Genomic DNA, 27,955 nt, shown 5'->3' with positions numbered 1-27,955 from the left:
TCATTTTCTAGATTTATTTCAAATAAAATCAATTTCTCTGTTGTTCTCAAACAGAAGGTGTTTAAATTCGTTCCTCCTTTTCAGGAATGTTGGCAGATAATTCCGCATTGAAAAAGTTGTCACTCTGCCAGGCACACTGTAAAGAAGTAGAAAATAATGGTCATACTGTTCATCAAACACAAAATCACTGCTTTTCTTTTTTTTAACATTTAGGATTTTTTCCCCCCTGTGTTATACATTTGTTAAGCATTTTGTGACCTTACATGGCTTTAAATGTTAACCTTAAATTGTTTCACATCATACTTCTGAGGAGACTCGCCCCATTTTCTCTGTTGGAGAAATTGACAGCATAAATGCAGAGGGAGGAATAAAAGGTATGTACATTCAGTGTGGATTTTGGTCTTATATGTTGCATTCTGTTCTGATTTCAGACGATAGCATTATTTAGCAGTTGTTTAGCATCTGATGCATAGTTAATACACCTGGTGTCATTTTCATGAGCTGTCTTGCTGTGACTTCCTCTCCAGGATTTTGATTGTAAAGGGTTTCTAGATGTATAAGTCCTTTGATTTAGAAAGTATAGTAGCTAATATTTTTGTTTCCTTCATTGCACTTATTTTGATCCCACACCCAAGACCTACTTAATGTATTTTTATTGTAAAACAATCAACAACTTTCGTGTTCATTTGGACATGTTCTTGTATGCTTGCTATTCCAGTCTTCTGTGTGGCAGGCCCTCCTTGCTTTCTTCTTGTTCATTTCTTTCCATCCTTCAGAATCCGGTTTACCTTCATCTTCTTTGTAGCTTGCTTTACTTCTTCCAGCTTGGTGGCACTCTCTGCCCTTGGGGAATTTGGAACTTGGATTCAGAAGTGTAGTCAGCATAGTCAGTGATTCTTTCTCCAGCCAAATTGTAGTCTGTGTGGGCGGGGCATAGATTTACCTTTATTTTTTATTTCTTTCAGTGCTGGCTAGCCATTTAATTGGTACTTGGTAAACAATTGGAGATTAAGGGGGTGATTTGTTACTTGACTAAATATAAGAAAGAGAAGATGAAATTCATATTGAAAACAAAAAAGATTGGCTCCATTTGGAGGAAATAAAGCATGTTCCAAGTGTGCCATAGAGCCTACTTGTTGATAAGGATAGCTAACATCAGTGCGGGTTTGTTCTGTCCAAGCAGCACGCTAAATTCTTTATGAGTGTTATCCCAGCTATTCCTATCCCTCCTTCTAACCTGTAGCACCAGACTGATGATAATTCTGCTTCAGTGTTAAGAAGACTGTGTAGCAGCAAATATCATTCTCAATGGGGAAGCACTGGGAGCCTTTCCCCTAAGATCAGGGACAAGACAGGGATGTCCACTCTCACCACTGCTATTCAACATAGTACTAGAAGTCCTAGCCTCAGTAATCAGACAACAAAAAGAAATAAAAGGCATTCAAATTGGCAAAGAAGAAGTCAAACTCTCCCTCTTCGCCGATGACATGATACTCTACATAGAACACCCAAAAGACTCCACCCCAAGATTGCTAGAACTCATACAGCAATTTGGCAGTGTGGCAGGATACAAAATCAATGCCCAGAAGTCAGTGGCATTTCTATACACTAACAATGAGACTGAAGAGAGAGAAATTAAGGAGTTAATCCTGTTTACAATTGCACCCAAAAGTATAAGATACCTAGGAATAAACCTTACCAAAGAGGTAAAGGATCTATACCCTAAAAACTATAGAGCACTTCTGAAAGAAACTGAGGAAGTCACAAGGAGATGGAAAAATATTCCATGCTCATGGATTGGAAGAATTAATATTGTGAAAATGTCAATGTTACCCAGGACAATTTATACGTTTAATGCAATCCCTATCAAAATACCATGGACTTTTTCAGAGAGTTGGAACAAATTATTTTAAGATTTGTGTGGAATCAGAAAAGACCCCGAATAGCCAGGGGAGTATTAAAAAAGAAAACCAGGGATCTCTGGGTGGCGCAGTGGTTTAGCGCCTGCCTTTGGCCCAGGGCGTGATCCTGGAGACCCGGGATCGAATCCCACGTCGGGCTCCCAGTGCATGGAGCCTGCTTCTCCCTCTGTGTCTCTGCCTTTCTCTCTCTCTATGTGTGACTATCATAAATAATAATAAAAAAATTTAAAAAAATAAAATAAAAATAAAAAAGAAAACCATAGCTGGGGGCATCACAATGCCAGATTTCAGGTTGTACTACAAAGCTGTGGTCATCAAGACAGTGTGGTACTGGCACAAAAACAGACACATAGATCAATGGAACAGAATAGAGAATCCAGAAGTGGACCCTCAACTTTATGGTCAACTAATATTCGACAAAGGAGGAAAGACTATCCACTGGAAAAAAGACAGTTTCTTCAATAAATGGTGCTGGGAGAATTGGACATCCACATGCAGAAGAATGAAACTAGACCACTCTCTTGCACCATACATAAAGATAAACTAAAAATGGATGAAAGATCTTAATGTGAGACAAGATTCCATCAAAATCCTAGAGGAGAACACAGGCAACACCCTTTTTAAACTTGGCCACAGTAACTTCTTGCAAGATTCATCCATGAAGGCAAGAGAAACAAAAGCAAAAATGAACTATTGGGACTTCATCAAGATAAGAAGCTTTTGCACAGCAAAAGATACCGTCAACAAAACTCAAAGACAACCTACAGAAAGGGAGAAGATATTTGCAAATGACGTCTCAGATAAAGGGCTAGTATCCAAGATCTATAAAGAACTTATTAAACTCAACAGCAAAGAAACAAACCAATCATGAAATGGGCAAAAGACATGAAGAGAAATCTCACAGAGGAAGACATGGACATGGCCAACATGCACATGAGAAAATGCTCCGCATCACTTGCCATCAGGGAAATACAAATCAAAACCACAATGAGATGCCACCTCACACCAGTGAGAATGGGGAGAATTAACAAAGCAGGAAACAACAAATGTTGGAGAGGATGTGGAGAAAGAGTAACCCTCCTGCACTGTTGGTGGGAATGTGAACTGGTGCAGCCACTCTGGAAAACTGTGTGGAGGTTCCTCAAAGAGTTAAAAATAGACCTGCCCTACGACCCAGCAATTGCACTGTTGGGGATTTACCCCAAAGATACAGATGCAGTGAAACACCGGGACACCTGCACCCCGATGTTTCTAGCAGCAATGTCCACAATAGCCAAACTGTGGAAGGAGCCTCGGTGTCCATCGAAAGATGAATGGATAAAGAAGTTGTGGTTTATGTATACAATGGAATATTACTCAGCCATTAGAAACAACAAATACCCACCATTTGCTTTGACGTGGATAGAACTGGAGGGTGTTATGCTGAGTGAAATAAGTCAATTGGAGAAGGACAAACATTATATGGTCTCATTCATTTGGGGAATATAAAAAATGGTGAAAGGGAATAAAGGGGAAAGGAGAAAAATGAGTGGGAAATATCAGAAAGGGAGACAGAACATGAAAGACTCCTAACTCTGGGAAACAAACTAGGGGTGGTGGAAGGGGGTGGGCGGGGGGGTGGGGGTGCCTGGGTGACGGGCACTGAGGTGGGCACTTGACGGGATGAGCACTGGGTGTTATTCTATATGTTGGCAAATTGAACACCAATAAAAAATAAAAAAAATAGGGCAGCGCCGGTGGCTCGGCGGTTTAGCGCCACCTTCAGCCCAGGGTGTGATCCTGGAGACCCGGGATCGAGTCCCACGTCGGGTTCCCTGCGTGGAGCCTGCTTCTCCCTCTGCCTGTGTCTCTGCTTCTCTCTCTCCTCTCTGTGTATTCTCATGAATAAATAAATAAAATCTTTTAAAAAATAAAAAAAAAGATTGTGTAGGATAACGTGTCACAGTGCTTGGTGCTCAGAAAGTACTCAGTAAAGGTTAATAGTTGTGGTTGTAGATTTCGTTGTTATGTCTAGTGTCTAGTGTCTGGATGAAGAGCTGGCACTTCAACATGCAGTTATGTTCATTTGAACCTCGTTCTTTGTCTCTAGTCTATTCTCATTATTAGATTTCCCAAAAGTATAGCTTTCCTCTTCCAGAATTCTCATGTGTGATAGGTCTTTGAACCTCATTTATCCTTAAGCTTTGTTATTTCTCACATCCATTCATCTCTGTCCTTCTCCAGTAGCCCTGCCCCAGGGTCCTCTTGACTTGACTGAAGGCAAGAATTTCCTAGCTGGTCTGTTTCCAGACTTTCTTCACCTTTAGCATCCCAGTGCTGCTAAAACACTAAAAAGCACAGATATGTTCCCTTAATCTTTTTAAAATTTGGATCTAGACCTCCATTCCAGGACCCCCACAGGCTCCTACCTGAGCTCAGTGACCTAGCTCTGCTCTCCTTGTCCATCTGTGGCTGAGTGTATTACACCCCTTCATGCCTTCCTGCCTGGCGAAGTTTTGTTCCTCCTCCACTGTGTTCCAGCCCAAATGCCTTTCCTTGGAACTTCAACACTCCCTCAGGAGGCTTGCTCATTCCATCCTTTGTGCCCCTGTTGTGCCCAGGATGAACTGTTACTGCACTGGGCTGACTCAAGGCAGCTCTGGGCCTCCCCTTCTGTGTCACCAGCATCTAGCACTGTGCTAGCACCCAGTATATGCTCTATGAATGCCAACTGATGACTGAGGACAAAAGAGCACACCTCAGGAATTCTCAATACCAATGATAACCAGAAATTAAGGTTTCAAACTAAACTGTCTTTTTTGACTAGTCGTCTGGAAATAGAGAACAAAAACTGAGATTTTCTTCAACTTTAGGATGTCAGTGGTGAGTGCTTTTTATTTCATTTTGAATTTGATATTTTTGTTTTTATTAAATCAGTATTAAAATGCTTAATTATATCTGTATTGCAACCTATAGTTCCCCTCTCAATATTTACATGTTCATCACTAGCAAAGATAGCAGGGTCAACCATAACTAGTTAGGATGTTAGCAAAAGGCCAGGCACATGTGTTTTCCTTTTAGAATGAAAACTATTTGTTTTTACCAAATTGAGAGTTCCTAGTTCAAAGAACACATGGCAACACTCCCTTTGCTGCCTCCTTACTCCTGTGCTGTTTATTTCACTTCCTGGCAGAGATATTGTGCTTGAGCATTTGCATGGTAATCCTAGATCTTTTTTTGTGAGCATTTCTGTGCACTAGATTTGCAAAGTCGACAAGGCTGCTGAACTGGTAGTGTCCTCCTGACCTCTTGGGGCAAATATTATCCCCTGTCACAGATGAGGGAAAGAGAAGTGACTTGCTCAAGGTTATATCACCAGGAAATGGGAATGTCAGGATTCAGCCCAGTTGTCTGGTCCCAGACCCATGCTCTAACTAATCATGTAATGCTGTCTGTTGAGACTTCCTTGGTTTATCAATTTTAATGGAAATGGGTTGATACTTTGTTTTTAGCTTCTGGCATAAAATTAGCTTTCTAGATGTGGGAATGTTGCCTTCAAATGCTGTGGCCTCACATCACTGTCTACTTTTGGGGACACAATATTCTGCCCTCATGGACTCTACCTCTTGTTTTTGCCCCACTCAAGTTTTAGGATCTGTGGAAGGTCTTCTGTGTAAATAGCTTGGGTCATGCCAACCACGGTTGATATAAGCCATGATCGCATAACTTAATGTAGATGTTCTTTCTTTTCTTGCTTGGTTTCTTCCCCACTGGTCTTCCTGTCTTGACATGGTATAGTGAATGCCACCCAACTCATCTTGAGTCTGACTGTACCTGGATGGGACATCTCAAAAAATTGGTGCTAGACTTTGCTATGATTTGTCAGTAGAGACTTTTGGAATCAAGGAGAGCTGCCTGAGGGGTGGGATGGCTGCTTCAGTTCATCAGCATGTGTACCCCAAGCCTGCTGCTATGAAGTGAATGTTTGTGTCCTCTCCCAATTTAATTATTGAAGCTCTAATTCATAGTGTGATGGTATTTGGAAGTAGGGCCTTTGGAAGGTAATTATGGTTACATTAGGTCATAAGGGGGGCCCTCTTGATGGAATTAACATCCTTAGAAAAAGGAGAGATGTGAGATCTCTCCGTTCAATTGTATGTAGCAAGGAAAGGCCTGTGAGGACATAGTGAGAAGATAGCCATCTACAAACCAGGAAGGGCCCTCACCAGTCACCAGTCTGCTGGTACCTTAATATAGGAATTTCCAGCTTCCAGAACTCTGAGAAATAAATGTGTGTTAAGTCACCCAGACTATGGTATTTCATTATAGCAGTCTGAGGTGATAGAGAAACCCCACAGAGAGGACCCCATTCTTCTCTCTCCTTTACCTTGTTGCATTCTTCTAAAGACCAAGCCAAAGAGCCTTGTCTAGGGAAAAGGGGGTCTTTTGTAGTGATATATGGTATATGTGTGTGCACTGCTGTGTTTAGTGAAATGTGCATGAGACCCTGTGTTTGGAGGTACATGGTGTATGCACTATTGCGTGTATGTCACCTACTCTTTAAACAAATAAGTTTTGAGTGAGTTATGTGCTGGGTTCTGAGCTCTCACATCTACCAGTCCACTAAGACCACCCTTGTCAAGATCATCAGGGTCAGTTCTTGATTCTCATCCTGTTACACTTGTGGGCTGCACATTACATAGCTCATCATAGGGATCTCCTCAGTCAGTACATCCTTCTAGACCACCACCCTTCATGGTTTTCTGCTATTTCAATTCTTATCCTCTCAGACTGCTTGACTGGTTGCCTCTCATTCACTAGATCTCTTCATATTGAAATGCTCCCAAGGCTCATTCCATAGAGTCTCACTCCTTGTGATCTTCTTCTTCAGTAACATGGTTTGAAGGAAGCTACTGTCCCTCAAATTGAGATCTACAGACTGAAACTTTCCATTGAACTGCAGCTCGTTCTCTACTTGCCCACAAGACATTGCTACTTAAAAACCTCATTGGCATATACACAAACACACACCCACAGTCAAAACTCTTAATGCCCACCCTGCCCCATTTTTTTTCCTTCTGCACCTCAGTTAATACTCAGGCTGAAAATCTTGCAGTTGATTTTTAACTCGTTCTACCCCACATCCAGTCCCTGGACAAATATTTTTTTAGATCTCCCTTCAAAATGCAAAGAATCTGACCTCTCACTGCTACAGCTGCTTTCAGGATGGCTCAAGCCATCAACCTATCTCACCTAGAAGATCACAGTTGGCTGCTACTTGGCCTCAGCTTCTGCCTTTCTGACCCTACAGTCTGTCCTCAATATACTAGCCATAATGATCCTATTAAAACGTAAGTCAAGGTGTCAGCCCTCTCCTCCAAACCCTTGTCATAGCCTCCCAGACCAAGCAGAGTAAAAGGAGGAATGTTCGAATTATTAGACCAGGAATTTTTAAAGACTGTGATTGATATCATAAGGGCTTTAATGGGAAAAGTAGACAACAGGCAAAAAACGGATAATGTAAGCAGAAAGATGGTAATTCTTTTTTTTAAATTTTTTAAGATGGTAATTCTAACAAAAGAAATGCTAGAGGTAAGAACCAAAACAATAATAAATGAAAACTCCCTTTGATGACTTCATTAACTGACTGGTCAGGACTGAGGAAAGAATCTGTGAGCTTGAGGATATTACTGGAGATTTCTAAAACTGAAAAGCAAAGAGAAAAAAGACTAAAAAAAAAAATCACAACAGAATATCCAAAAACTGGCACAGCTGTAAAAGGCAGAACATATGCATAATGGGAAAGCCAGGAGGAGCAGAGAGAAAGAAAGGAACAGATAGATATTTGAAGTAGTAATGACTGAGACTTTCCTCAAATTAATGCCAGATACCAACCCACAGATCCATGAAGCTTAGAAAACATGAAACAGGATAAATGCCAAAAGAATGACGCCTAAGACAGGTGCCTGGGTGGCTCAGTTGATAAGCCATCTGCCTTTAGCTCAGGTCATGATCCCAGGGTCCTGGGATCCAGACTCAAATCTGGCTCCCTGCTCTGTGGGGAGCCTGTGTCTTCCTCTGCCCCTCCCTCATTTGTGTGCACTCTCTCTTTCTCAAAATCTTAAGAAAGAATGACACTTAGGAATATCATCTTTAAACTTCAGAAAATCAAAGAAAAACTCTTGAAAGGAGCCATAGATAAAAACACTTTACCTATACAGGACCAAAGATACGGATTATATCTGATTTCTTTATAGAACCCACGCAATGAAGAAGACAGGAATGTGAAACATTTAAAGTATTGGGAGAAAAACCCACCAACCCAGAATTCTGTACCCTGTGAAATTATCCTCCAAAAGTGAGGAGAAATGAAGACTTTATCAGACAAAAACTGAGGGAATTTATTGCCAGTAGACCTGCCTTGCAAGAAATGTTAAAAGGAGTTGTTTAGAGAGAAAGAAAAATTACATATTCAGGAACTTGGATCTACATAAAGAAAGGAAGAGCATTGGAGAATGAATAGATGAAGGTAAAAGGAAGACCTGTTTTTCTTATTTTTAACCTAAGAGCTGTCAGATAACAGGTAACACATACACACACACACACACACACACACACACACACATATATAAAAGCTAACGCTTATGTGTAAGTGAAATGAATGACAGCGATGATACAAGGAGTAGGAGGGGAAATTAGGAATATTTTGTTATTTATAAAGTATTCGTACTACCTGTGAAGTGGTATAATGTTATTTGAAAGGGGACTTGGATTAGTTGTAAATGTATGTTGCTAACTCTAGGGCATCACTAAAACAGTTTAAAAAGAAATATAGTTGATGTGCTAAGAAAGATGTGGAAAGGGACGCCTAGGTGGCTGAGTGGTTGAGTGACTGCCTTCAGCACATGGTGTGATCCTGGAGTTCCGGGATCAAGTCCCACACTGGGCTCCCCACAGGGAGCCTGCTTCTCCCTCTGCCTATGTCTCTGCCTCTCTCTGTGTATCTCATGAATAAATAAATAAAATCTTAAACAAAAGAAAGATGTGAAAATAGAATCCCATAAGATGATCAAAGCCACAAAAGGCAAAAATAAGCATGGAAGACAACAATAAGAACAAGACAAGAGCAACAAATAGTAGTAAAAATATGGTAGATAATTAATCCAACCTCAGACATACCTTGTTTTATTGTGTTTTATAGATACTGTATTTTTTACAAATTGAAGTTTGTGGCAACCCTCTGTCAAGTCTTTTGATGCCATTTTCCCAACAGTATTTTTTCTTTTTATGTCTTTGTCACATTTTGGTAATTCTTATTTCAAACTTTTAAAGTATTGTTATATTTGTTTTGGTGCTGTGTGATCAGTGATTATGACTTACTGAAAGTGCAGATGATGGTTAGCATTTTTAGCAATAAAGTATTTTAAAATTAAGGTATATACATTGTTTTTTAGGCATAATGCCATTGTGTGGTTAACAGAGTACAGCATAGTATAAATGTAATTTTTATATGCACTCTTTAAGAAGCCAAAAATTTCATTTGTATTGCATTATTGTGATACTTGCTTTATTGCAGTGGTCTGGAACTAAACCCACAATGTCTCTGAGGTATACCTGTATTATATATCAGTGATCACTTTAAACATCAATGGTGCACCAATCAGAAGACAGAGATTGTCAGAGTGGATAGAAAAATAAGACCCAACCACATGTTGCCTATAGAAAACCCACTTTAAGTATAAAAAAACACATGGATTAAAAATAAAGGGATAGAGAAAAGTATTCCATGCTACCACTAATCAAAGGCAGTAGGAATATCTATGTTAATTCAAAATAGTTTAAATTTCAGAGCAAAGAAAGTTATCAAGGATAAAGAGGGGCATTGTATAACAACAAAAGGGTCAATTCTCCAAAAAGATATAGCATCCTTAATGTGTATATGCCTAATAACATGTAGTCAGAATATGTGAGGCAAAAACTAATAGAACTTCAAGGAGAAATTGATGAATACACTACACATTCTTCTCAAGGTCACATGGAATATCCTCTAAGATAGTCCACATTCTGGACCATAAAACACATTGCGACAAATTTAAAAGACTAGAATAAATCTGCTCTCAGACCACAGTGGAATTAAACTAGAAATCATAACAGACAGCTGGAAAATCCCCCAAATATTTGGAGATTAAACATACTCCATGCTTAACTGACTAAACCACCCAGGTGCCCCTAAACAACACACTTCTAAATAACACAGGGGCCAGAAATATCTCAAGAGAAACTAAAAAATACTCTGAACTAAATGAAAATAAGAGTAAAACATCAGAATTTGTGAGATGTCGCAAAAGCAGTGCTTGAGGGAAATTTATAGCTTTAGATGCATTTATTAAAACAGAAGATCTAAAATTGACCATCTAACCTTCCACCTTAGGAGACCAGAGGAAGAAGAGTAAATCAAGTCTAAAGTAAGCAGAAGAAAAGTAATAATAGATATAATTTTTAAAGATATTTATTTATTTGAAAGAGAGAGCACCAGTAGGGAGAGAGGCAGAGGGAGAAGGAGAAGCAGACTTCCCACTGAGCAGGGAGCCTGACATGTTGCTCCATCCCAGGATCCTGGAATCATGTTCTAAGCTGAAGGCAGACACTTAACCGACTGAGCCACTGAGTCTCCCCAATAATAAAAATTTTAGAGTAGAAATCTGTGAAACCAAAGACAGGAAATCAGCAAAATAAAAATCTGATTCTTTGAGAAGATTAATAAAATCTGTAAGCCCTAGCCACATTAAGAAAAAAAGAAGACACAAATTACTAATATCAGAAATGAAAGAGGAGACATGGGTAGAGCTTGATTAGGAATAAGGCATCTTAAAGATAATTGCCAAAGAAAGGTAAAATTGTGCTCATACAGATCACATTAAAATGAATATGTGTTTTGTTTTACTCACATAGAGAACCAGGCAAATGTTCTAATCAATCAGTTCAAATAAAGTCAAAGGCTCACATTTATATGACTAAAGGAACTGAATTACAAATCCAGGCAAACTGATTTTTGTACAGAGGGAAGAGAAGTCCATTGAAACTACCAGACAAAACAGCTCACATGTCTGCCTGTCATCCACAATTTACAGAAAGCTGCACAATAGGTCAAAGACAAGGAAGGTTAGGATCTGATAACCTGGCAGGATGTGCTGGACTGAAATAATGCAGTGTTTTACTTAAACACTATTTTTCTCCTGAAGACTTTAAGGTAAACTAAGTACACTAACATTTCATTAACCTAAGCTCGTATGAATTGGTGAGCCAATATGACTCAGGAGAAGTCTGAATTAGGGAACTTCTCTAAGAAAATGAGATAGGAGATGGTAGCTCCATTTCTGTCACAGTTTTGCTCTGATTTAGTCACTGGGTAGATACCCTGTGATCAGCCTTTCTCATGTACACAGCCTGGTAGGTATGCTGCTTTCTCACACAGTCTGTGGATCTGGGAAGTGACCTGTCATTGCCCTGTGCTCTGGCTTGGGGGCCAGGGGCCAAACCAAATCGTGTGTGCTGGCCAAAGCTCTGCAGCACCTGCTGCTCTGGTCTGTGACCTTCATTTGGAGAGGTCTGTCCACCTTGCTGGCACTTCTGCATCAGGAGCACTGAGGCAGTGTCTTTGCTAATCCCTTTCTTCCTCTTCCCAGGCATTTTAGAGAAATGCTTGGGAAAAGATTATTCTTTGGAGATATGAGGGAAAGGTGCTGTCAGTGAGCAAGACAAGATGAATAGACTTGTATGTAAGTAAAGCCCATATGGACAATGCAATAAAGAGTATGGAAGCAAAACAGAGCATCAAAGAGCAGAGTTTTTGTTGTAGCTATATTTCTCCTGGACAGAAGTTACCAGAGCAAAGTTTTCATTGACGTAGTTAAATGGGAATAGTGAAAACAATGTACTGGGTTTTATTTTTTAAGATTTTATTTATTTATTCATGAGAGACACACAGAGAGAGAGAGGCAGAGACAGAGGCAGAAGGAGAAGCAGGCTTCATGCAGGGAGCCTGATTCGGGACCCCAGGATCACGCCCTGGCCTGAAGTTAGGCACTAAACCGCTGAGCCACCTGGGCTGCCTTGTACTGGGTTTTAAATAAGAGCAGATCTATGTAGTTAGCAGACCATACTTGAAGATTGTACACCCTATTTCTTTTGCATGGTAATAGCCTTTCTCAGGAAGTGTTGATAAAAATAGACTTTGGGACACCTGGGTGGCTCAGCGGGTGAACGTCTGCCTTTGTCTCAGGGCATCATCCCTGGGAGTTCTGGGATTGAGTTTCACATCGGGCTCCCTGGAGGGAGTCTCCTTCTCCCTCTGCATATGTCTCTGCCTCTGTCTCTGAGTCTCTCATGAATCAATAAATAAACAAATCTTTAAAACAATAAAATAGACCTTATTTTTCTGTTTGGTGAAATACAAAACAACCCTGTGATTTTATCATGGGATGAGAAAGAACTGGGAGGCCCACCAGTGTTTTTCCCCTGACTCTTTTGCTTTGATCGTATTAGGTAACTGCTGACATTAGCTGTAGTGAAAAAGAAAAACAGCCTTCGAATCTACTAATGGAGTAAGCTGGGACTTAGATATACTGCTCCAGTGTAATAATTTTGGGTAAAGACTGCTATGTGCTGAGAGAATTTTCTGCAGGATTAGTGGTTACATTGAATAATACCCTAATCAAAACTGTTATGCCTGCAGGGCACCTGGGTGACTCAGATGGGTATCAGACTCTTGATTTTGGCTCAGATCATGATCTCAAGGTTGTGGGACTGAGCCCTGCATCAGGCTATGCTTATCAGAGAGTCTGCTTGAAATTCTCTTTCTCTTCCTCTCCCTCTCCCCCTCCCCTCTGCTAAGGCTCTCTTAATTAATTAATTAATTAATTAATTAATTAATTAAAAAGGATTTGTGTTTGCATATCTGTTTTCATTTCTAGATGAATAAAAAGTGGGCAATTTGGGTGATACCTTTTTAGCACTTAAACAACAAATGATTTTATGTTGTTTGAATAAGTTTTTTTTTCAAAAATTTTTTTGTTGTAAAATATAGTTAAGTGCACAGTTCAGTGGTATTAAGTACATCTTAACTATTGTGCAAACATCACCACCATTCACCTCCAGAACTCTTTTCATCTTTCTCAACTGAAACTCTGTTCCCACTAGTAATAACTCCCCATTCTCCCCTCTCTCTAGTCCCTGGCAACCTCCATTCTGCTGTGATTTGACTACTAATACCTCATTAAATGGAATCTTACAGTATTTGACTTTTCAATGACTGGCTTATTTCACTTAGCATAATGCCTTTAAGATTTATCCATGTTGAAGCATGTGTCAGGATTTCTATCCCCCTTTTTTAAAAAAACCTCAAATCCCATGACCATTATTTATTTTAAAGGTGAATCCTGGTCTTCATGGTGGGCTTATTGGTAGGATTTCTGGTAGCAAGCACAGACACCAAGACTGCCAAACTTTTTGGATTCACTGTTCTGGGGATCAGCTACCCATGGGGTCTGGTCATTTGGGATGAGGAGGTCTTTGATCTGCTTGGAAGCCACTTCTACATATTTCTGATAATTGGCCACCAGGGCTTTGGCGATGGACTTGTAGATTGCATCAGTCTGGGCCATGTCATCACCACCCTTCCCTCAAACTGGCCTGTCCACCCCCAGCAAATCACTCCTTGCCTCGAAGTGGAATAGGTTCCAGTGGCCTGTACTGCAGAGCATGGGGCTGGCTTCTCTAGGGGCTGCCCATTCACCTTGATGAGGCTGTTGCCCATTTGCTTCACTGCCGAGACCTTGCTCTCACTTCTTTTGGATTTTGTATATAATTGCTGGATCATATGGTAATTCCATTTTTAGTTTTTTGAGGAACCTCCATACTGTTTCCCAGAGTGGCTGTCCCAGTTTGCATTCCCACCAATAGTGAATGAGGGTTCCTTTTTCTCCACATCCTCACCAACACTTAGAATTTTCTGTTTTTGGATAGTAGCCATCTTTATGGGTATGAGGTGGTATCTCATTGTTTTAATTTGCATTTCCTGAATGATGAGTGATGCTAAGCTTCTTTTCAGGTGCATACTGGCCATCTGTATATACCTTCTTCGGAAAAATGTCTGTTTGAGTCCTCTACCCATTTTTGTTTTTTTGTTTTGTTTTTGTTTTTTTTTAAATTTTTATTTATTTATGATAGTCACAGAGAGAGAGAGAGGCAGAGACACAGGCAGAGGGAGAAGCAGGCTCCATGCACCGGGAGCCTGACGTGGGATTCGATCCCGGGTCTCCAGGATCGTGCCCTGGGCCAAAGGCAGGCGCCAAACCGCTGCGCCACCCAGGGATCCCCTCTACCCATTTTTGAATTGCATTGTTTAGTTTTTTGTTGTTGAATTTTAGGAATTCTCCATTTATTCTGGATAGTAATCCCTTAATAGATTTATCATTTGCAAATCAAAGAATAGGCAACTCATTCTGTGGGTTGCCTTTTCCCCCTGTTGAAACGATCTTTTGATGCACAATATTGGAAACTTCCATGAAGTTCAATTTTTCCGTTTCTTTTCTTGCCTTGCCTGTGCCTTTGGTGTCATGATTAGTTCTCTCTTGATGATAAAATATTTTTCTTCGTGTTTATAGCTGGAATCAATCTAGAATTTATGGAAAGTCCTAAAAGTCAGTTGCTGTATTCATTTCTCCTAAAGCCCTATATTGAGTGGGAAGAAATCTCCAAAACCTCTTCACTTTGATACTTTTTTTTTTTTTGGTCCATTGAGGCATTTTATTTGCATGTATGAATTACATCCCTAGAAAAATAATCCCTCCTGTGTGTTTTTGTCTTGCTTCTTTGTGGTCCATGATGCCAGCTGAGGTTGTCAGTATAATGAAACCAAACTGGTGGGATGGGAGCAGGTTATTCTGCCATTTTTCTGGGTCTTTCAGTTGTACATCAAATCTGGGGCTGATCACTCCACATTTGTTTAACCTGCCTGTGAGGTTCACAACAATTTTCCCAGCTCTGTGATCATTGATGATTTCAAATTCGCCAATGTAACCATGATTCATCATCATAGTGAGAAATCGGACGATGACTTTGGAGCATGGCCTGATAAGAACGTGGCGTTTGCCTCTCTTTTCAGCATTGTTGATGCTCTTGAGAGCATCTGCCAGGACATTCATGCGCACCATTGTGGCTGCTCCGAGAGATGGTGGAAAGAGCCACGTGGATACTTCTTGGCTCCTGGTTTGTCTCATAGATTGACGCTTCCCGTAGTTAGCTAGTTGATGATAAACTAAATTTAAATTTTTTTTGAATATTTGGACTCAATAATAAGCTAATCTGATGTTTATTTTCACTTACTTGTAGAGGTATGGAATGAAACTAAGAAGTCCAAATCTGCCTAGCTAAACATGGTAAAAGTACTATTTCGTTTGATTTTTTTTGAGTGTGTGTTTCTTGCCATTTCCTCTCTCATTAGGCTATTGTGGGAGACTCCCTTCCTGTCTTCTCCACCTAGTGTGCTAGTGATATCTTGAGGGAATTGGTGCATATTTTTATTTTATTTTATTTTTAAATTTAAATGTAATTAATTAACATATTATGTATTATTGGTTCAGAGACAGAGGTTAGTGATCATCAGTCTTATATAATACCCAGTGCTCATTACGTCACGTACATATTTTTAGATTCTTTTTCATCTGTTTGTTTTGAGCTGTTTATGTCTGCTAAAACCTTTTGCTCAACATGCGGCTGACAAAATAGAACTTGAGGAAAACCTGCTTAGCATAAAACGTACACATCTGGTTAGGTAATAAAGAAAATGAACTTTTGTCACATTATTGAAAGGCATTTAAGGACATTCTTTTACCTTGATGTGCAGGAAAGTGGAGATGGTTTGGAGATTTAATAATTATGCAAATAACTAGAAATGCCATGCTGTGTCTTAGGGATGCACCAAACCTCTTAAGGTTCAGTTCTTTCCCACTGAATCCAAACCAACTCATTTTATACTTAATTTATGTATTAAAAAGGTTGGGGGGCACCTGGACAGCTCAGTTGGCTAAGTGTCTGACTCTTGATTTCAGCTCAGGTCAGGTTGTGAGATAGAGTCCCATGTTGGACTCTCCACTCAGCAGGGAGTCTCCATGGGATTCTCTCTACCTGCCCTTCTCCTGCTCAAACATATCCTCTCTCTCTTTCTTGTTCTAAAATAAATGAGAAAAATCTTTAAAATGGTTGAATGTCATTTGGTAAAGTTTCTATTCTGCATGACATGGAGCTCAGCCATGTGGGATTCTAGTCCACAGATTCTGTGCAGAGCTGCACCTTAATTATCCATTATTCTCAAAGAACATAAGAATATTCAACTTTTTGTTTTTTTCTTTTGGTTCAGTGAAAAATGTTTATTTCACAAAATACATAGAAGCCTTTGCTTTCTGAAATCAGGGAATATATTATTCTAGTCTCTGAGGTGTCTGAGTATCTGGGATTTACTTCCTTGAACATTGACACTTTAAAATTGTCATTTCTACACTGTACCCTTTCTACCTTTATTAAATAGAGTCCGGATTAATTTATCTTGGATAACTTAGGGCCATATTGTGATCTTCCATATGTTTAAAGCTGCTTTCAGGGTCTATAGTATTTGCCTCTTTATCCCTATGCCAAGTGGCCTTGATGCCATGCTTTGAATGATTACATTTTTTTATTGTGTTTTTTTTTAAAGAGTTTTTTTTTTTTTTTATTTTAAAGAGAGACAGCATGAGCAGGGGAAGGAGTAGAGGGAGAGGGACAGAGAGAATCCCAAGCAGACTCCTTACTGAGTGTGGAGCTCAGTCTCATGACCCTGAGATCATGAATTGAGCCAAAATCAAGAGTCGGATGTTTAACTGACTGAGCCACCCAGGCACCCCTCCTTTTTATTGTGTTTTGTGACTATTCTTTCAATTTGCTGTCACATCAATCTGTCTATAAATTACCTATTACAAGTATTTCTTTTCTTTAGTATATTTGTTTCTAATTTGTTGTGGTATAGGAAATGAAAACCAAGGAATAAGAATTGTACATGAATAGGAAAAGACATCAGTGCCTAAGAAGTTCTTTTATGAGTAAATACAATATGGCCCCTTCTGTGGTTGACAGAAGTTCTTTTTATTACTGGTTCTTAGATGTCTTTGAGTTGATTAAATGATGTTGCTATTATTTATAAGTCAGTTTTGGGTATGTTAATCAAAATTTTCATTTTCAGATAAATCAAGCCATATTCATTTTTATCTTACAATATTACAAATCCTGTAGTGGAGCTATCCTGTTCATCAAAGCACAGCTTATTATTTAGGGCAGGCTCAATTGATGTAACATATAGACCCCAAATGTCATCTCCAACCCAATAGTTCTTCCTGTCCTGCAAGAGTCCTGTAAGAGTCCTGCAAGAGTCCAGGTCCACCTTGGCAGCAGTGCTGTTGTTCTGTCATGTAGGACCCAGGCTGACAGTGGCTCTGCCAGCTTTAGCAAGTGGCTTCCTGCTGAATTCAGTGACCACAGTGTACCTTTGAGGGGCTCCCTGCTGAACATAAATGCCAACTTCCTAATGGCCTGATTCTCACCATCAAATCTGTGTCTGCAACTTTGTGGGTATGGTAAGAATTTGAGAAGGTGGAAAACTGTCTGGAGCCCTGTGGTTGTAGCTGACTTTAAGAGGCAAGTGAACTAAGTTCATTTTGCTTAGTCTCAGCCTCTGCTCTTCGTGGAGCTCTTCTTCTGACTAACTAAAGTTGTTCCAAACTAAGGGAGGAGGTGTCTCCTTTTCAATTCTACAAACTTATGTTACATGTGAAAAGTAACTCTGAATGGCTCCTGTCAAGGGTATTACACCTAGTATGTATGCTGTATTTTAAGTAATTGTGGTAAATTACAACCATTTTGGAGAACAATTGAACAGTATCCATTAATGTTGAAAAAAAATCACACACCCAGGTTAAGAACTCTTCTTCTAGGCCTATACTCTGCAGAAATGATGGTAAAGGAGACATTTGTAAGAATGTTTGCTATAATATTATTTGTAATACTGTAAATCAGAAACATTAATAACCATAAATAGGAAGTAGATAAATAGAATATTTATATAGTAGATTACTATACAGGATTTAAAACAAATTCATTCACTTACTCACAAAATAGTTATTGAATGCCTATTTTATGCAAGCCACTCATCTAGCTATTGGGGTTATGGCTGTGAATAATACAGATAGACTCCTTTTTTTAAGGAGTTTCTAATCTCGTGGGGAGACAGATCCTCAATGGGATACATGAAGTAGATTGTATGGTAGACTGATAAGGGCTGAGAAGAGATAATAAAGCAGTGAAGGGGGTGCTAAGGGTTAGGCATGGGAGTAGGACATGAAAGCTTAGATTGGGTGGACAGGAGCAAAGACCTGAGGAGATGAGGGATCTAGCTTTGCTGAGGAAGAGCTTTTTGGGTCATGAAACATGAGACTGCAGAGGGTAGGGAGCAGAAAAGAGCCTGGCTAGGATACAATAAACAGTCTATGTCAAAGTGGATTGAGCTGTGTGGAAAAAATCAAATTGTAGAATTATGTATGAAGTAGCACACTATTCCTGTTAACAACTTCTAGAGGAGAAGTTCTTAATCTAAATAAAATACATATGCTTATAAAAGAAATCAATTCTATTGAAATAATTGTAACATTTTAAAACAGATTTGTGTTATAAAAGTGCTTTGTTATCAGAGCATTAAGTAACAAGGCAATAAATACATAGGCAGGTTAAAATCTCATCCTTCAAAGATCCATCAGAGTGAAGGCCATCATTGCTAGTTTGATGGGGCTTTTAAACTGTGGGATGGCCTTTGACTTGCCTGCTTCCAAGTGTCTGTCCATCAACACAGTTTTAGGGAGTCACAGAGTAAAATGCATAGCTGGACCATCCATGTGAGAACATAGGACCTGGCCCTTGGAGTCTGATCAATTAACTATCAGGCACAAAGCTGCCTAGGGGTTGTGTGGCTCCATCACCTAAGCACTTGGAGACAATCTGGCACCTGGTCTGGCACCTCTATTATAATTTTAAAGTAGTGTGAGTGTAAATGTAACAACTATAATGTGATAGGAAAATCTGAATTTTCTTGATGATGAAGTCATGAAGTCACAGGCACTACTAATATTATATTCTTGCCCACATTTATGGCTGAAAGAAATGATGAAGTTTGGTTAGAAGTTAATGAAGCTAAAGGTGATTTTTTTTTCTCTCCAAATCCTGGGAAACCCTTATATCTGCCTGTGAATGCCAGGTTAAGAATCTTTCTCTAAAACAATATATTGTTCAAGGCTACACACACACACACACACACACACACACACACACACATTTACAAACACTAAATTTATTATTGTGATTGTTTCTGGTGGGTCTCAGACTAAGGATGGTGTATAATATCCCAGAATATGTTATAAAAATTATTGTGGTATTTATAGTATAAAATCAAACCTGAAACCTCTTAATATCCAGCAGATTTGTTGACCAGAGCTCAGTTCTTTCTCACATTATGCATTTACTTCAGTGGTCCTGTTTATTGATAGAAAAGTTGCTGTTATGACAAAGGTGGTGTCCCTGTTTGGCCAGTGTGATTACGTGGGCTCAAATCCCAGCTTCTCCATTTACCACTTATAATACTTTCAGCACATTATTTGACATATGTGTTTTAGTTTTGTCACCTGTAACATTAGGATTGTAACAAGAGCATAGTGTCAGTGCTCACCTCATAGGATTGACAAGAGGATCTAATTAGAGTAGACTTGTGGATCTTCTGGCACAGCATCTAGCTTATAGACTGTGCTAATAAGGGCTGCTTGTTATTAGGACCGTCACTATAACCATTTCTGACATTTGAGAAGCTTTGGTTTAATATTATTTTCATTTTATAACATCCCTTAATTTCTGAACGTGTTTATGGCAAATAATTTATTTTAAATGTTTGTATACTTTTCAAAAAGGCTTTGATTACACCACTTTGCTTAATAACAGTAATGGGTAAATAGGATTTCTGGAGCAGACCCACACATCTCACTAGTTGTGTGATGTTGGATGAGGGATTTGACCTCTTTGCTTTTGGTCCCTTATCTGAGAAAAGGGAAGAGTGGTAGCATTTTCATCATAGGATGAGGGATGATTTGATGAGTCAATATATATTAAGCTTCTAGACAGGTGTCTGGCACATAATAAATAATAAATCTAATTCTTATTCCCTCTCCTCCTCCTCCTAGCCCTTGGCAATTTCATTCTACCTCTGACTCATGTGCTGGAGTCAGCATCTGCAGTTCCTTGGTCTCCTCAAAGTTAGAAAACATTCCTTTAGAGTCTGCTGTGTGCAGTGTGCCTGGAGCCCATTTACTTATCCCTTCAGTCAGGTTTCAGATGCTGGAGATAGACTGGGAATAAGGCCCTGAACCTAGAACCTGCCTTTGCTGAGATTTAATGAAGATGTTTTCAAGATGCAAAGGGCATGAGGAGGAAGGAGTTGGAGTGCCTACAATCCCTAGGAAAGGAGAGCCAGGCTCTGGGGAAGGAGAGGGGGTTTCTGCTTAAACTGAGTAGAGATTTACCTACATAAATAAGGCCAGAGTGACAGTCTAGGCATTGGTGATTTCTGGAACCTGCTCTGGCTTCTTTGGGGCCTTTCTAGACAGTGTGGTTTGGACATGCTGTGCCTGTGGAGTGATGATAGGCAGTGCTGTGCTTTATTCTCCCTTAAGCCCTAAGCTCAGAAGTGAGCTGATAATTGCATTTTAGGAAGGTAATGGTGGAAGGTGGTGTGGAGGAAGGTCTGGAAGGACGACCAGAAGCAGGAAGACTTCTGGTTGTAATAGCATGGGCAATGACAGTAGGGGACAGGAACACCTTTGCAGGCAGGGCTGGCCACCTGACCAGCCTGGTGCCCAGACAGTGCCCAGCATACAGGACTTGGGCTGCAAATGCTTTTGGAATAAATGGATGAGGCACTTCAGGGATAGAATTAGATAGTGCTCCAGTTCCCAGCTCCATTCGTCTAGCAGATGGTAGATAGTTAACCGAAGGCATAGTGTGAAAAGAGGATTGCATTTGACGGAAAGACAATTGAGTGTGATTTGAATATGTTGACTTTGAGGTACTCTGGGGCTTCAGTGTATTGGTTATAAGTCTAGAGTTGTGATCCCAGTTGAAATGGAGGGAGTGGGTAGAGGAGCAAAAATAAGCCCATGGAAGGAGCTCTTGCATCTCCGACCATTATCTGTTTGGCAGACTGCTATCAAATCCATACCTTCCATACCTCTATCCAGGACTTCTCTCCTAAACAACACCAGTCCAGCCATCCTCCAGATGGCTTTCCCTCACAGCCATCCACTCACTGTGCTCAGGGCAGAGCTCATCATTTCCCGGAACATGGCTTTCCTCCTCATTTCCCTATTCTTTCCAATAGCCCTGGAGTCCTTTAGTCACTGGCCAAAAATGTGATGTTTTCTCTTGGATAAAATTTAATAAAATTTCAGTTCCTCAGAATGCTTAAAATGAAAGGTTCTAATTTCTCCGAGTTTTGTTTGAAGGGGCTTATTTAAAAAGAACTTTTTAAAATTTTATTTTACTTTATTAAAAATTTTATTTGACTATAGTTAACACACAATGTTACATTAGTTTCAGGTGTATGACATAATCATTCAGGATCATACTTTATGCCATGCTTCCTGCAAGTGTAGCCACCATCTGCTAAAATATTGTCTACTAGCTTTTTCCACCATTCTTGTCTCACTTCCAGATCTTCACATGGTTCATTTCCTCACCCCCTTCAGATCTCTGCCTAAGCGTGACTCTCTTGAGAGGCCTTTTCTGATCTCACCTTAGCCCTAATAGCACCCTGCATCTTGGCCTTGCTTGTTTTTGTTTCATGCCATTTAGCACTGTAGGCTTGGCTAATTTTTTTTTATCACTTGTCATTAACTGCTTAAAAAAAATCTTTCTCCTTCACTAGAATCGAGGGGAGGGATGTTGTCTTTTTTACCATTGTATTTCCTGTTCTTTGCAGGTATTGCTCTGTAGTAGGTATACAGCCGTGTATGATATGTTAGGTCGAGTTTACAAATTTAGAAGTTTGAGCTCAACAGAGTTACTTACAGAAGATCAGGTTACATGGTTTCTAAATAATAAAGCCAATGACCGATTGCATCCCTTGGGATTTTTACACTTAGTCAAGCTGACTTCTAGATAAGACAAATTATTATAAGCTTGTATTTTCACTCACCATAGGTACCAAACTACTCAAATGGAATATATTAGTGGAAATAGATGTTATAGTTGGATATTTCTGATCATTAAAAAAATAATTTTCCCCCCAAATTTAGGAGGAGGATATGGCAAAAAAAGTGGCCGTAGTAAAAGATGGAGGGAAATGCTGAAGCTGCCTCCTGTCAGCCAGTGCAGAGAGCTTAGACATTCCATTGGTGAGTAAGCAGTGCCAGCCTGAAGATCATGTCTGGCATCATAACATTTGTTAGATGTTATTCTTTTACAGAGTTATACATACTCATTGTTCTATATGGAACAGAAGAGTAATAAAGTAAAAGTTTCTCTCCCTGTGACTCAACTAATCATCTCTCTAGAAGTGGACATGGTATTTTCAAGGTTCATCCATGCTGTAGCATGAATAAGTACTTAATTCCTTTTTCTTGGCAAATAACACTTCATCATATGGATATATCCATATGGATATGGATATATATATTTATTTACCAATCATTGGTTGATAGATGAGTTATTTCCTTTTGTCTATTATGAATAATGCTGTTAGAAACATTCATATACAAGCATTTTCTTTGTGTTTGTGGTAGAGCACACATAAAAATTGCCATTTTAACCATTTTTGAAAAGATTTATTAGAGAGAGAGAGAGCGAGAGAGCGGGAGCATGCACACATGGCAATGAGGGGCAAAAGGAGAGGAAGACAAGCAGACTCTGTGCTGAGCATGGAGCCAGACATGGAGCTCAGTCTCATGGTCCTGAGATCATGACCTGAGCTGATACCAAGAGTCCAATGCTTAACTGACTGTGCTGCCTAGGGGCCCCTCATTTTAATCATTTTTAAATACAAAGTGCAGTGGCATTAATTTAGATTTTGTATGTATGTACTACATTTTGTGTATCCATTCATCTGTTGATGGACATTTGGGTTGTTTCTCCACTTGGCTATTGTGAATAATGCTGTTAGGAGTATTGGTGTATAAATGTTTGAGTCCCTGTTTTCAATTCTCTTCTGTATATATGCTCCATTGGAATTGCTGGATAATATGGTAATTCTATATTTAATTTTGTAAGGCACTACCAGAGTGTTTTCCAGTGTGGCTACACCATTTTATGTTCCCACCAGCAATATATGATTCCAGTTTCTTCATGTCCTCTCTGACACTTTTTATTTTCCATTTTGTTTTTAGTACAGCCATCTGAGTGGGTGTGAAGGGGTATCTCATTGTGGGTTTTTAAAAATTTTTATTTATTAAGAAATCTCTACACCCTACGTGGGGCTTCAACTCACAACCTTGAGATCAAGAGTCACATGCTTCTCTGACTGAGTCAGCCAGGTGCCCCTATCTCATTGTGTTTTGATTTGTGTTTCCCATGATTAATGATGTTGAACATTTTTCTATGTGCTTATTAGCCATTTGTGTATCCTCTTTGGAGAAATATCTATTCAAATCCTTTGCCCATTTTTTAAAAAGTAGGCTTTGTGCCCAGTGTGGAGCCCAGTATGGGGCTTGAACTCATGACCCTGAGACCAAGAGTCAGACACTTAATTGACTGAGCCACCCAGGTATCCCCTTTGTCCATTTTTCAATTGGATTGCATTTTCGTTGTTGAAATGTACGTGTTCTCTATATATTTTAGTTACTAGACTCTTATTAGATATTTGATTTCCAAATATCTTCTCCCATTCTGTGTTTTCCTTTACTTTCTTGGTGATGTTCTTTGAGGAACACAAGTTTTATTTTGATGAAGTCCAATTGATCTATTTTTTTCTTTTGTGGCTGTGCTTTTGGTGTCATATCTAAGAAACCACTGCTTAATCCAAAGTCACAAAGATTTACACCTATGTTTTCTGCTAAGAGTTTTATAGTTTTAGCTCTTACATTTAGGTATTTGATCCAGTTGTAGTTAATTTTTTGGTATGGTGTGATGTAGGGATCCAGTTTCATTCCTTGCATTGGATATCCATTTATTCCTGAATATTTCAGACTATTTTTTCACCATTGAATTGTCTTAGTGCCTTTATCAAAAATCAACTGACTGAAGGTGATGGTTTATTTCTAGACACTTGTGAGGATACACATGTTTGTATTTAGGGCCCACCCAGATAATCCAGGACAGTCTTCCATCTCAAGATCCTTGACTTAATCATATTTGCAAAGGCCCTTTTTTTCAAATAAGATTGTATTTATAGGGATTAGGATCTGATGCCTCAGGAGGGCCATTATTCAACCTGTTACAGATGGTAACTCTAGGCTTAACCTTTTGAGGAACTGGCAAACTGTTTTCCAAAGTAGCTGCATATCTTACATCCCCACCAGCAATATATGAGAGTTCCAGTTTCTCTACATCCTTGCCAACACTTATTTTCATTATAGCCACCTTCATGAGTGTGATTTACATTTCACTAATGACTAATGTTGAGCATCTATTTATGTGATTATTGGCCATGCTTCTTTGGGCCAATTGATATTTGATCCATAGTGTTAATATTGATTTTTTTCTGCATATAGCACCAAGTGATTAGTATGGAGGTTGATCCCATTATTTGACATTTACATTGTAATTAAGATATTATAAACTTTACTTGGGGACTATTTATGCTATTTAATATATTCATAGGGTTATAGAAACATTTTCATGTCTTTGCATATTAATTACCTCAGTATGCTTCTGATTCTTTGGGGGTAGGTTTTAGTGCACAGAATAAAGTGAATTACATTAAATGTCCCATTAGTTAACTTTTCCCCCCAGTTCATGCTTTTTTTTAAATTAATTTATTTTTATTGAGATATAATTTACATATAACATTGTATAAGTTTAAAGTGTACAACACCATCAGTTAACTTTTAAATGTCATCATTTATTTGCTTTCATGTACCCAGCACGGGGTATGGCACTACCAATACAGTGACTAAGCAACAGATGTGACCTCTGCCCTCTTGGCAGAGATGGTTATAAAATAAAGAATTGTAGAAGTAAACGTAATTACAGCAGTAAGCCCTTTGAAGGAAAAGAGACAGACTGCTGGGTAAGTACAAGGGCCCCAAGGTAGGGCAGAGCATGGCGATTTCCATGGACTTGAGAAAGGGTAGTCTTCCTGGAGTGTAGATGAAGAACAGTGGCACTGGATGAGAGGAAAGGAGGGGGCTGGGCTCATGGGCCAGTGAGGGCATTTATATTAGAAAGCCAGCGCTGTCAGATTTTCAGTGGAGGGATAACATAAGTGGATGCAGTTTTTGAAGGGCACCTTGGACTTCAGTGTGAGGACTGTGATTTAGAGTGTTGAGAGGGGGCAGGAAAGCTGAATGAAAAACTTTTGCCATTGTGCGGGCAAGAGATGATAAAGCCCAGCCTTCGCCAGAGGCCATGAAACTGAATGACTATGAGAAATCCTTAAGATGTAGAATCTGATTGACTTATGTGAGGAAGTAGGAAGGGTGGAGGTACTAAGGATGACTTCCAGGTCTGATCTACCCACTGAGATCAGGTTCACAGTATGAGGAGCTATTTTGGATGGAAGCTGTATATTCATGTTTAGATATCAAAAGAGGCTGGGCTGTAGGAATGAATCTAGGAGAGATCTGTGTCTCCCTGATATTTCAGAGTCACATGACTGGGAGTGTAAATTCTCCCTAGAGACAGATGAGAAGGATGAAGAAGAAGCACTCTCACATCCTGGTATGGCTCAGGTGAAGCAGATGAGAAGGATGAAGAAGAAGCACTCTCACATCCTGGTATGGCTCAGGTGAAGCAGACTGAGGGGGACTAGTCAGATGGGTCTGTGTGCAGTATAGGGAGTGGAGAGGTCAAGAGAACAGGAGACCAAGATGGCTCCAGGCAGGTACGCATGTCACAGAGGATGTTGCAGAGAAGTTGAGCAGCCATTGGATTCATCCCTAACGTCAAAGTCTTTGTTTCCATCTCTAGAACAATGCTCAGCCACAGTTTTATTAAGCGATTGAATAAAGGAATGAATGAATTGGTGACCTTAGCTGGAGTTGCTTCAGGGCAGATGTACAAGCTGACTTTATCACTGAAAAGAATGTTTCTACTGAGATACCCCCTACTTTGTATATAACTCTTTATTTGATTAGTTTACATATGCATTTGATTTAGTGTGATAGTAAGCATATTTTGGGTTTTTCTAATTTTTATCCTTTGGTTGTTCTAAATTTATGGATGCTAGAGAATCCATAAGCTATAAAATCACTTTGAAAATAAGAAAGAGAGCTTCTGATAAGTGGCTCATGCTCATCCTAGTCTCAGAATTTGGTGCACTTAGAAACACCAGTCTCTTGATTAGCTGGTTCCCTTTCCAACACTGCCCATCAGGAGAGTGCCTCTTAGGAGTGGACCTGGGCTCTGGTGCCCTGAGGGCTCTAGCCCCAGAAGGCTTCTGTGTGGTTCTCCCTTCCTGCATTCTGAGTTCCATGTGGGGCATGGCCTCTCTCTCTCTCTTCCCATTTCTGCTCATTCATGGCTGGGATAATAGATGGTTCACTTTGTAGTCTCTGAGGGATCAAAAGAAGAGACTGGGTCCTCTGTATCCTGCAGGACCAGGACCTCTGATGGAAAGACAGAGGAGGCTGTCTACTGCTTCTGAGACATCATATTTTGTGGCACATTTCTGTGATTTATAGTATTGAATTTTAGTAATGTATGAAATCTAATGCATGGAAAAGTGAAACCATTAATAGAATTGTGAGCCAGATAAGGTTTTTTGTGACTATATAAATGCTAGATTTTTAAAGATTGATTTAGAGAAACATTTTTAAAAATATTTATTTATTTATTTATTCATGAGAGACACACAGAGAGAGGTAGAGACATAGGCAGAGGGAGGAGCAGGCTCCTTACAGGGAGCCCAATGTGGGACTCAAACCCCAGACCTGGGATCACACTTGAGCTGAAGGCAGATGGTCAACTGCTGAGCCACCCAGGTGTCCCAAGAAACATTTTTTTTTTAATACCTGGATTAGCTCCCTGCTCAGCAGAGTCTGCTTTTCCATATCCCTCTACCCCTTCCCCCAGCTCATGCTCTCTCTCAAATCTCTAAAATCTTTTAAAAATAAATAAATAATTCCCTGATTATATTACTTCCTATGGGTTCTGTGATGTTGCTGTCATTTCTCTAATATTCTGTTAATATCATTGTTGTGCCCAAGATCGCGTATCCGAGAAACCACGAAGGAGCCAACACCGATGCAAGTGCACGAGGATTTATTTGCAAGCTCGAGCTTGGGTCCAAGTACCCAACACAGGGCAGCAGGGACTTGGACCCGGAGGTTAAGAGGCGTAGCAGTTTTATAGGGGCCAGTGGCCAATGAGATTGTAACACGCACAGAAAGTTGCATAGTCCTGTTGGTCCACACGCAGGTGGCCAATTGAATTACAATTTACCCTATAGTGACCGTTTGAACTAGCCTATCACTCTGGTCAGAATTGGCACGCAGGTTTGGCGGGCAAAAGGCCGGGTTTACATTCTCTGGTGGCTAGGGGATCTTTGTTAAATTCCTTGGGTCCCACAATCATCAGTGTGAAAATTTTAAATTGCTGTAAGATGGAGCAGATTCTATATGTGATTAAATATTTAGAAATAGAAAAAGGACTTAACTGATGCCTGGGTTGCCCAGTGGTTGACTATCTGCCTTCAGTTCAGGTTGTGATCCTAGGGTCCTGGGATTGAGTCCTGCAACAGGCTCCCTGCAGGAAGCCTGCTTCTCCCTCTGCCTATGTCA

General features: G+C 39.7%; 2 protein-coding genes across 2 annotated transcripts in view; one reads left to right on the top strand and one right to left on the bottom strand.

Annotated features, from left to right (window-relative positions):
- The window catches only part of GRK4 (G protein-coupled receptor kinase 4), a 101,914-nt gene that overhangs the window by 3,520 nt on the left and 70,439 nt on the right, over nt 1–27,955 (top strand). The window contains exon 3 of the mRNA XM_041751134.1: nt 22,319–22,417. Coding sequence (XP_041607068.1) covers nt 22,319–22,417 — 99 coding nt within the window. The remainder of the gene's footprint in view (nt 1–22,318; nt 22,418–27,955) is intronic.
- LOC121489587 (40S ribosomal protein S15a-like) lies at nt 14,365–16,105 on the bottom strand. The gene has a single exon (XM_041752787.1). It carries the CDS (start codon nt 15,179–15,181, stop codon nt 14,726–14,728), a length of 456 nt encoding a protein of 151 aa, XP_041608721.1. The 5' UTR covers nt 15,182–16,105; the 3' UTR covers nt 14,365–14,725.

This window comes from Vulpes lagopus, chromosome 4 (assembly GCF_018345385.1).
Source record: "Vulpes lagopus strain Blue_001 chromosome 4, ASM1834538v1, whole genome shotgun sequence".
NCBI classification, from domain to species: Eukaryota; Metazoa; Chordata; class Mammalia; order Carnivora; family Canidae; genus Vulpes; species Vulpes lagopus.
The sequence above is the reverse complement of the archived record's forward strand: the minus strand, read 5'-3'. Positions and strand labels throughout refer to the sequence as shown.